The sequence below is a fragment of the Cucumis sativus genome, chromosome 3 (genome assembly GCF_000004075.3).
Source record: "Cucumis sativus cultivar 9930 chromosome 3, Cucumber_9930_V3, whole genome shotgun sequence".
NCBI classification, from domain to species: domain Eukaryota; kingdom Viridiplantae; phylum Streptophyta; class Magnoliopsida; order Cucurbitales; family Cucurbitaceae; genus Cucumis; species Cucumis sativus.
Window position 1 is genome coordinate 4,478,994 of NC_026657.2, and position 11,051 is coordinate 4,490,044.

An 11,051-nucleotide genomic window follows, 5' to 3' on the forward strand; every position below is an offset into this window, starting at 1 on the left:
CTTAAATAATCTGTTGAATAAAAGTGTGCTTGGAGACTTTGAAGAGTTCATGTAAGCAAATTTGTTGAACAAACCATAGTTGTATGTTCTTCTCATTCTCTTCGTGCTCCATTGATCTTTGGAAGGCCATTGTTGAAACTCTCATCCATCTTTTCTCTCTTGGTAACATGCAAAACAAAAGGAAGAAAATAATTAATATACCTAAAGGTAGAGAACGTAGGTTTTGTAATAAGGGTCAACCATAAGAATATCAATCTACAATTTGTCATTTAGAAAAATAGCAAAACTGTTTTTTTTTTTCTTTTAAAAAAGGGCAAAACGAATAAAAATACAATAAATAGAAATATAATCCAAAATGCCCTTAGATATATAGAATGCCAGCTACTTTCTAAAGCTAAAATAAAGTCTAATTACACTAATAAATTCTCGAACATAATTATCCTTACATGTCCAATCAAACTTAGAATCCTTTTAATCTTCACTTTCTAGCACTCTTGCAGTCATCTTCATTTTCCATTTTCTTTTTCGATAATTATTCATATCAAAGTCTTCAAGTTACATATTTAATCTTCAAATTACAATTCCATTATTCCATCTTCACCAAGCAGGCAAAACCTAATCTCCACCCTCCATTTTGCAAGTTACAATTCCATTTGAAGTACTTCATCCTGCATTTTTATCTTCTTGTATTTAAAACATAAGATTTTATTAACTTCATATTTTTCACCATCTTAAGGAAAAATATTTAATTTATATTAGTAATATTTTATATAGATTTTAGAGCGGTTTTATCTAAAAAACGCAACATTTTTGGGATATTTTGTTGGGATAAAAAAATAGAATAAACCAAAATTCATTTAAAAATCCTGAACAATAGTGTTCTCTAATATTGATTTGAGGTCAAGATACCATCCATTCAAGGTTTGGGAAGTATATACTCTTAAGACAACATTCAAAACGAGGTATGGGCAATATGAGTTTTTAGTGATGCCATTCGATTTAACAAATGCACCTACAGTTTTCATAGACCTCATGAACAATATTTTCCATCATTATTTAGATTAGTTTGTGATAGTGTTCATTGATGATATATTAGTTTACTCAATTGATAGGAAAGTCCATTAGGAAAATATGAGGATTGTTCGATAGACATCACGTGATAAATAGTTGTAGGCTAAGTTCAACAAATGTGAGTTCTGGTTGAAACAAGTAGTGCTCTTAGGGCATGAAGTTTCAACAAACGAAGTTAGTGTTGATTCGTAGAAAGTGAAAGATGTTGTCAACTGAGAGAGACGAACTAGTGCAACAGAAGTACATAGTTTCCTAGGCCTTGCAGGATACTACAACCATTTTATTGAGGATTTCTCACCATTTGCATTACTCTTAACAACTTTGACAAGAAGAATGCTAAGTTTGAGTGGTCGGATAATATGAGACTTTCCTTTGACAAATAATCTCATCTCCACTATGTTGATCTTTTTTAGATGAACTGTGAGCTTCCTCTGGTACAACATCCATAAGCTCACTAATACTCGAAACACACAGTCTTCTTTTCTTAACTATGACTTCATATATTCTCAACTCAAACTCTACCTCTGAGCCTTACTTTCATGACTTTCCAAGTATATTATGTAAGTTACTATCCTCTAGTTATCTTCTCACAATCTCTACTACTAGAGAAGACCTAACCTGAAATTAAGCTACAAGACTCATTGTACTCTCTACAGTCATAGCCCTATTAAAGCCTCTTAACTCACTTATCAAACTTGCTCGAATGCCATACAAGGCACTCTTTGGAAGTCTAGACTTCATATTGAATGCATTTGCTACTATGTTATTCTATGGTATTCTATGGTACAGTCACAACTTATAATCAGTTCTAGCCATCACCTCTATCTTAAATTAAACTCTTTGATCAAAGATATACTTCAGACTCTTACCGATATGTAAAAATGTGGCACACTTCTCATCGAATAAATAATTTCTCTAGATTTTCATTGCTAAAACAACTAGTGCTAGCTCAAGATCATGGTTAGGGTAATTATATTCATTGTTCTTCAACTGTCTTGAAGCTTAGCTATTAACTTCCCTTCCTACATAAGGGTATAACCTAATCCTTGGGCTCGAGGCGTCACAATAGATCATGTACTCCTTCTCTATTTCATGAAGTGTCATAATAGATGCTATGACTTGAATCTCTATCAAAACAAGGCATCCTACCTGATGAAACCAGTAAGAAGCTGTCTTTTTGTAAACATTGTGTGTTAGGGTGAAAGCAAGAAAAAAATACTTCTCCAAAGCCCAACACACTACTAAAGGAATCCTTGACTTCATCCATTTGGATCTATGAAGACTATCCTCAACTCCAAGCCTAGGTGGCTCAAGGTACATTTTATCCTTTACTGGTGATTTCTTTAGAAAAAGTTGGATTTATTTTCGAAAAACTAAAAACGAAGTCTTGAAAAAAAAAATTAAAATGGAAATTGATGAGAGGAAAACAAAAAGAAAAAGATATTAAATATCCTAGAACCTATGATGGTTTGGAGTTTTGTGGAGAGGATTTCAGTGCTTTTTGTATGAAAAATGGAATTACAAAACTTAAGACAATAAGATACACACCACAACAAAATGGGGTGGTCAAAATACTTACAAGAACTATCGTGGAAAGAGTAACATTCCCATTATCTGTTTCCTGTTTCCTATTTCCTATTTCTTGTTTCCTATTTCTTGTTCCATGTTTCTTCTTTTTTGATAACAAGATACAAGAATGTGTTTGATAACTATTTCTTGTTTCCAGTTTCTTATTTCTTGTTTTCTTAATTATTTCCTACATTTGTCGACTCACATCTAATTCAATTAAATATTAACAAAAATATATGTCGATAGTTAAACACTTCTTCTCTACCTTGAGGGCAATGTCTCATTTCTTTAAAATCTACCTCACTAACTTTAACGATATTTACCAACAATAAATCATTTTTGGATTTCAACGGTATTTTGTCATTTGTATAAGTTCTAAACATTTTACACATTAGCTTGAATATGAGATTGAAATTGAAAGAATGAAACTTTCTATAAAAGTTGAGATGGAAAACATCTTTAATCCTTACATTTATATTTATACGAAAAAATACTTAATACCACCTTTGGTTTTATATATAAAAGAACAAAGACAACCTAATAGAAAGTTAAAATGTTTGAATTTATACAAAAATGGTGCTATATTCCAAAATTATGGTTCAAGATTACATTTTTTAAGCTCTTGAAACTCACCAAACAAAGAAGAAAAAAAAGCAAAAAAACAATATCCTCATATTTTCTTCTAAAATGTTGGGCCAAACAGATAAACTTTAGCAATAATTTTAGCATATAAACTTTAGATAAAAGAGAAAGAGAACAAAAAGAGAGTCAAAATCTAAGCAATCCAACCTCATTTCAACATTTATAAAACTTCAGATTCAACCAAGAACTTAGCTAATACAAGATAAAAAAGAATGGGAAATAGAATGGTATACTCAGATGACAATGGAGATTATTAGGTTCGATTCTGACAGTAAAGTCTCCTCAATAGATTTCAGAAGAGGAAGCTCTTTATCCTCATTGTAACCCTTCAAGTTCCCAAGAAAAAACTCAATCGCTCTTTATACGAAAGTGTAAAAGGAAAAAAACAAATTTTTCTTGAAGAGTAAATGGAAACGAGAGAGAAAGACAGATTCGAAAAGATCAATTCTGCATTCCAATCTATTGAGCTTGATCTTTCATGAAATCATCAAAGCCACTTGTTGTATATAAAACCAACAAAGGAAAATCCAAAGGAATCCAACCCGTATGCATCCTGAACTCGTTATATGGTATGCGACGCGACTGGAGCAACCCCAACACCTCAAAGGAAACGCCAGAATGCTCATCAACTTAACTCTTTAAAAAAAAAATGTACTTTAAAATTTAGGCGACAATAACATCTTAACGCAGTGGATTGAGTTAAACAACTTCTTTATTAATTCATCTTCATGCACTCTACAATACAATTTACACGCTCCTTAAATATAACAAATATATAACAATAATCTTAAAACGCCTTGCACAGCTTCACAATATGGTAGTTCGCCCTCCTTATTCCAACCTTGGCCTTACAAGCTGGTGACCTAAGGAAGGAAAAACTTTAAAACGTACGTAAAAACTTAATGAGTGATAGTTTTGGAAAACCTTTTTGGACATATAAATACATGAAATTATTTTCATAAACACGACTTTCATCACCTCATTTCATAAAACAGAAATACTCATTAGTCCTTCATATTCCTTTCCACCAAGAACATGAACCATTCTCATGCATAGATTACTGTGATGTCCTTTTCATCAACATCATCCTTTGGAGAATATATATCCTAATTCATTTCTCGTTGCTCAAGCCGCTAAGCTCAATATGCTCATTTTACGCATCGGCCAACTTCACTCCACTATGCAGTTCTTTTCTACATGGTTGTCTTTGCTCCTTACGTCCACATAATAGTTAGTCCATTGAGAGGAATAAGACTAATGCACACAACATAGCACACAATCAATAACAATAGGTTTACTTGAAACAAAACACAACTTTCTTAGAAATCGTTTATTTCATATGAAACGTTACAAGTCAGCTAGAAATTATAAGAAAGCTTTAAAATCTTTAAACAAAATCATTCACAACACAAATTCTGTCTTTAAAACGTGTGGATTCCCAAAGACATTATTCTCGCCTAGTGAGTTTCCTCTTAGCAGAATAAGTTCAAATATTTCAACAAAAACCCTTTTTACCATAAACCTTTGTTCTTATTTATACTAATCCCAACTTGGATTGGTCATCACTAATTTCTTTAAGCTTGACAACTCCTACTTAAAGTAATCCATATGCTTTTCAAACCATGTGGATTAGCTTAAGTACCATTAGAAAATTTTCCAAAAATTTCCTAACTCTTCAACATCTGATCTTATCTCACGCTTTTCCCTCAAAATGCCTATCATCCCTTACTTGCAGATTCTTTCCTCATGCTAAGATCTTCATAATGCGACTTATCAAAACACCTATTTTATAAAGATTTCTTCCTATATCAAAATCCTTTATTTATTGGTCATGTTGATGAAAAGGAACGAGAAATGTGAGACAGCTTTTAAGCGTCAAGTAAAGCTAGTTTTGTAGTAGTGATGACTTCCAACATTGCGTAGATCCTTCCACATATGAGTTTCAATTGCCATCATTTTCTGTTTTTCTGATATTTTCTTTATTGTTTTCTTTTTCTCTGCTTTGATATTTGCTAGTCTTTTCTCCTCTTTTTCTCTATTTGTTTTTAATGATTCAATAAGTGTTTGTTGCAATGTTCTAACCTACAGATGTCCACTAGATGGAACAGGAATGAGGGGATGTCACTCCCTATCCCCGTCCCTACAAATTTCTTTTCCCTCGTCCCCATCTGCACCCCCTATTCCATTCCCCATTCCCCATTCCCACAAATTTTCCCATGGGAAAATATTTCCCGCTTTTATGTTTTTATAAATAAATAGAAATAAAAATAAATATAGAGGTCTTTTAAAAAAATAAATACTTACATTGTATAGAAAAATTTTGAAAATGAAAAAAGCTCAAAGGTCCACAATATAAAGTACTAAAACTACTTCAGTCAAGACATGACAAATTGGTCACATGTGCATGATACACGATTGTGTAGATTTTAATACAAGATCTTAGGCATACCATATCTCAAGATGCCCCTAGATGAAAGAATTATTCCTTTAGTTATTGTACCTCTGGCCTTAGTTGCACTGAGATGGTCTAAAATGTTAGAATTCTGTCTTTATTTTTTGATCTTAGGCATACATTATCCTGAGATGCCTGTATGTCTCAGGATGAAAGACTTCTAGCTTTAGTTATTCGATCTCGAACATACATTGCCCTGAGTTGACTCAGGATGAAGGAATTCTTCCTTTATTTTATTCAATCTCAGGCGTACATTGTCTCAAGATGTCTTGAGATGAAAGACCTCTGCCTTTAATTATTCGATCTTGGCCTTAATTGCATCAAGATGACCTGAAATGAAAGAGTTCTGCCTTTATTTTATTTGATCTTGCCTCGAAATGTCATCGAATGAAAGTTTTTTGTCTTTAGTTATTCGATCTCGGGCCTTAATTGCACCGAGATGGCCTGGGATTAATAGAAATATACATGTGTGTGTGTGCGTTTTTTTCTTTCGAGGCAGGGTCGCGACCAGGTTCCGAGAATGTATTCCCCATCCTTAGTCGTGAATTGTTAATAAAAAAAAAAAAAAATCCTTAGTGCCTCTCCCATTTTCCTCCTCGTTGTTGTACCTCTAACAATACTTCATTAAAAAAAAACACTATTAAATTTGATGTTCCAAGATGAGCAATGGCTTTGTAAAAATTGTTAGGATCTCAACCTAACAAGAGATACTCAAGAACACACAAACGGAACTCAAGAACAATCAATTATGAAAAGCATATTTGAAATAAATGTTATAACATCAAAGAACAAGTAACTTGCTCTTTGCGAGGACTAGACTCTCCCAAATCCCCCACAAGAAAATTGATCCACACATAAAATTCTTCATACTCTTTCCCAATCCCTCTCCTTGATCTACAATCCCTCTCCTTGATCTATTTATACTAAAAAAGAACTAACTAACTTTCTAACTATTTACTAATATATATGTTCCCAACTAATAACCATATTAATTTTCAACTGAATATTCCTTTTATTCTTTAACTAGGGATCTCACATCTTCTTACCAAATGGCTAGGTCCCTACTAGCTAACTATATTAATTTACATCATGTAATTTAGAATCATTCTTTTAGCTGCTTAGGTGAAGGATATTATCGAGGCCAACTAGACTAGCTTTTTTGGGTGCTTACAAATATCTTAAGGTGTCATTTCGGACTTAAATGTAATTTAGGCTGAATGTGCATTTATATTTATCAATAATCAAACTTTATGTCCTTAATTCTACTTGTTGGGGATTTTTGAACATTCATAATCTAGATATATAATCGAGGCATTACAAAACACATGCAATCATGTTATGTCAGATCATCATACTCGTACCAAAGTTTAAATACAAATAACAATTTTCGACTTTTGTAAGAATGCAAGAGATATATATTGCACACTCATGCCACTTGACAAGCGTTTCTTAACTAATATACTATTTCTTATGGAAAATCTCTTAGCACACTCATTTTGAGATGTTTGCCCTCACTAGGTGTGTAATCGGGTTGGGTTGGGAGACATTCTCAACCCAACCCATACTTTTGGGTTATATGGGTTGGCAACCCGAATTTAGTTTCCAACTCAATCAGTAAAAATATGGGTTAGGTTGGGTTATGTTGTTTTTTTTTTTTTTCTTTCTTCGTTTCTACTTTCTAACGAAAACGAAGGTGGATGGCACGATTGTGAGGGAGAAGACCGAAGAGGGAGAAGATCGACCGTCGAAAATGGAGGTGGACAACGAGATTGTGAGGGAGAAGACAGATGACTGAGGTGAGATGGAAGAGAAGAATCGAACACAATGAAAAAGGGTGAACAGGACGCAAGGGAAAGAAAATTGAAGAGGGAGGAAGACCTTAATTTTTAGATTTTATTTTATTAAATAAATAATATATAAATATGAATATATATACATATATTATATTAATTTAGGTTGGGTTGGGTTGACCCGAATTTTTCAATCGTCCAACCCAAGACCCAACCCAACCCGAAAATATTAATTTTTTTTAATCCAACCTAACCCTTACAATATGGGTTGGGTAGTACGGATTATCTGAATTCAACCCATATTTTTACACCTCTAGTCTTCACCGTGGATGATCATTTTCACCACGGTGGCTCATTAGACCATAGAGCAAGTTATGGCTTATGGCGGTAGAGAGAGCCAACACAATGTATTTCCCTTTAGATCATTTCAAGGTACAAAGTTGGTTTCAGCCCTCAAATGTTGTGAGGAGTCACTCACTAGTGTGAATACCACATTTGAACTATGATTAAAAAATTGATGTGGTTGCTTTCTTCACTCATGTGTCGTCAACTCTAGATTCACCCGTCCAAACTTCTAACAAAACTCTGACTTTTAGGAGAGAAATGACCCTAAGGATATCAGGAGGAGTGAAGAAGAAAAAGAATATAGAAATGAGTAAAACAATAATAAACAACTATAGAGGCAATAGTGCAAGTAATAAGGAATACATATATTACTTTGTACGTGACACGGAAGAAATTATAAAGTACTGTTGAGAGAAGCAGCCTATTGCTATAGTAGAATTGAGACATGTTACACCAAATTCTTATACTTATATTAACTAATTTTATCCGTGTAAAGTTATATATTTGACAAATGTGATGTGATATTTGTGTGTACATTGAGGGCAGTGCCCACTTTTCCTGAACACATAAATAATGTTAAGTGAACAATTGTATGTAACTAGTCGTACCATATTAGACATACACTTTTTATATTATTATAAGTAAAAAAATATCATAATTAAAGCTAAATTTAACCTCTAAATCGAAGTTTTGTGACTAATAAATCTCAAATTTGTAAATAAATGTTAGATAAATATTCTTGATTTTTAATTTTGTATATCTTTTGACGAGTACTACAACTGAACATTTTAAACTTTGTATATCATAAATCACGAATCATGATATAAAGGATATAATATATTTTTTTAAAGAGGTATTTAATGTTCCATATTGGTAAATGTATATCATTTTGTAACGATGTTTAATAATCTCGATAAAAATTAGATTTTTTTCAATAGCTACTATAAATATATATCTTTCTAAACGGTCTTTAATAATCTAATTTCAAAGGTTACGTTCAACAAATATCTATTCTTCAACTTTATATTTAATATATTATTCATAAATTAAAAAAACAAAACAAAAGCTGAATACAGTATGGTATTATTATAGACACGTTTTTAAAGATCAAGTGCTCTATTAGAAGTATTTGAACACGTTTGGAAGACTTGGAACTGAGTTTGTAAGGAAAGAAACAAAGAAAGAAGAAAAACAAATGGCAAAGAAGATGATGAACGTGGAAGAAACATAGAAATCTCCATAGCCATTAAAAGCCACACCATACAACCTTCAAAATTCCACGTCTCATCCATGCATTGCTCTCTTATTCCTTCAAATACTCATCCTTTCAGCCACCACTTTTCTCCCCTACTCTCCTCTTTAAACATTATACTCAAGCCCATATAATGATGTCTACTAAACCACTAGTTTCCATCCTCCTCCTTTCCCTCTTCCTCTTCGCCGTTGCTGCCTCCGACCACCAGTTCGACGATGACAACCAAAGCCAACGCCCTTGGTTGCAAAGGTGCCGTCAGCAGGTTCTCGCCTTTCCAGTTCTCTTTTATTTATAGTTTCATTTATTCGGTTAATTGCTATTTTTTATTTTTATTTGTATTCGTTGGGATGAGAACATGCATACAATCCACCAACTAGTTTGCTTGTGTTTTTGTTATTTTTAAACAAATAACTACTTTACTTTAATATTGTTCAAAATTAATTATTTTGGTATTTTCTATACTTTATTTAAATATATATTTCATAAATTATTTAGATTTCATTTGCTATTAATAACTATTTGTTTTTTTGTTTTTATTTTTAAAAGTTAAGCTTATCTTTTCTCCAATTTCTTACGTTAAAATGTTGAATTTTTAGCTAAATACTAAAAACCAAAACTAGCTTAGAACTTTATATATTTTCTTAACTTTCAAAAAACTAAAATGGTTTTAAAAAATATTGGTGAAAAAATAAATAATGAAATTATAAATTTAGACATGAAAGAAAGGTTATTATAAAATTTTCAAAAAATCTAAAAACAAAAAAACTATGACTCCTTTTTTAACTAAATTATATATATATATATATATATATATATATATATATAACTTTTTAAATACCATACTAAAGTTATATTGGCAAAAATGTACAAAAAAAAAATATCCAACCAATGTAAGCAAATCCAAACGTCACTTTTCATATAGAACCCAAGATTACTTAAATCCCAAACCCAAGATTACTTAAATCCCAAATTTTGAAAACTAAGAAAACACATAAATTTAAAAATAATTTTGTTTTAAGAATTTAACTAACAATTCTTAACTCTTTGAAAAAGAGGAAAAATAACTTGTTATTCACCACACAAATGTTTTATTTTACTTTATGTTTACCAACAATCAAATGTAACACCTACCATGTCGCTAAAAATGTGACAGATTCGAAGCGGCGAACGGCTGCGCCACTGTGAGAGGTTACTGACACAGCCCCGCCGCTTCCGGCTGCTGTTAGCAGCGGAGGAAGAGGAAGACGCAGTGGAACATCTGGAGGAATGCTGCCAGCAGCTGAAAGGGATGGACGATGCATGCCGGTGCGAGGGGCTTCGTCAGATCGTGCAGCGCCGTAGGCAGCAAGGCCAGCTGCAGGGGGTCGATGTTGGACAAATGCTGGAAAGAGCTACAAACTTACCGTCGGTCTGCCGTCTCAGCCGACGCCGGTGTGACCTCCGATCAACCACTCCATTGTAGAATAAGAGGAAAGAAAAGAGAGAGGAGAGAGAGAGCCCATTGAGGTTGAACAATCTGAAAAATGGAGTAATAATCAATAAAATATGAAGGCTCCCCAACTTAGAGGGAGATCTGTGTACTAATGTTTTAAAGAAACATCACTTAGTTTCTTTTTTTTCTTTCTTCTTTCTTTCTTTTTATTTTTATTTTTGGTTTAGTTTTCTTTTCTTTACCTTTTTTTCTTGGGGTTTTTGTTTTGTTCTGTGTGCTGAAATCGAAATAAATCAAAATAAGTCTTAGACTCTACTGGGAATAAATATCGTTGAATCTTAATTATTTAGTTTACTTCTTTTAATTTGGTTGAATCTTAATTATTTTTGTTTACTTCATTTAATTCATCTCTTTCAAACTATTTTTTCTAATTTTAAATATCAAGTAACTATTTTTTTTAAAATCAACATACTCGGGTTGAGTTGAGTTGGAGAA

The 11,051-nt window shown here is 32.5% G+C and overlaps 1 protein-coding gene across 1 annotated transcript; it reads left to right on the plus strand.

Moving 5' to 3' along the window:
* Positions 1-9,257: 9,257 nt before the first annotated feature.
* Positions 9,258-10,586, plus strand: LOC116402769 (2S sulfur-rich seed storage protein 2-like). The gene is made up of 2 exons (XM_031882947.1): positions 9,258-9,386; positions 10,278-10,586. The coding sequence occupies exons 1-2, from the start codon at positions 9,258-9,260 to the stop codon at positions 10,584-10,586; spliced, it is 438 nt and encodes a 145-aa protein (XP_031738807.1).
* Positions 10,587-11,051: the final 465 nt, after the last annotated feature.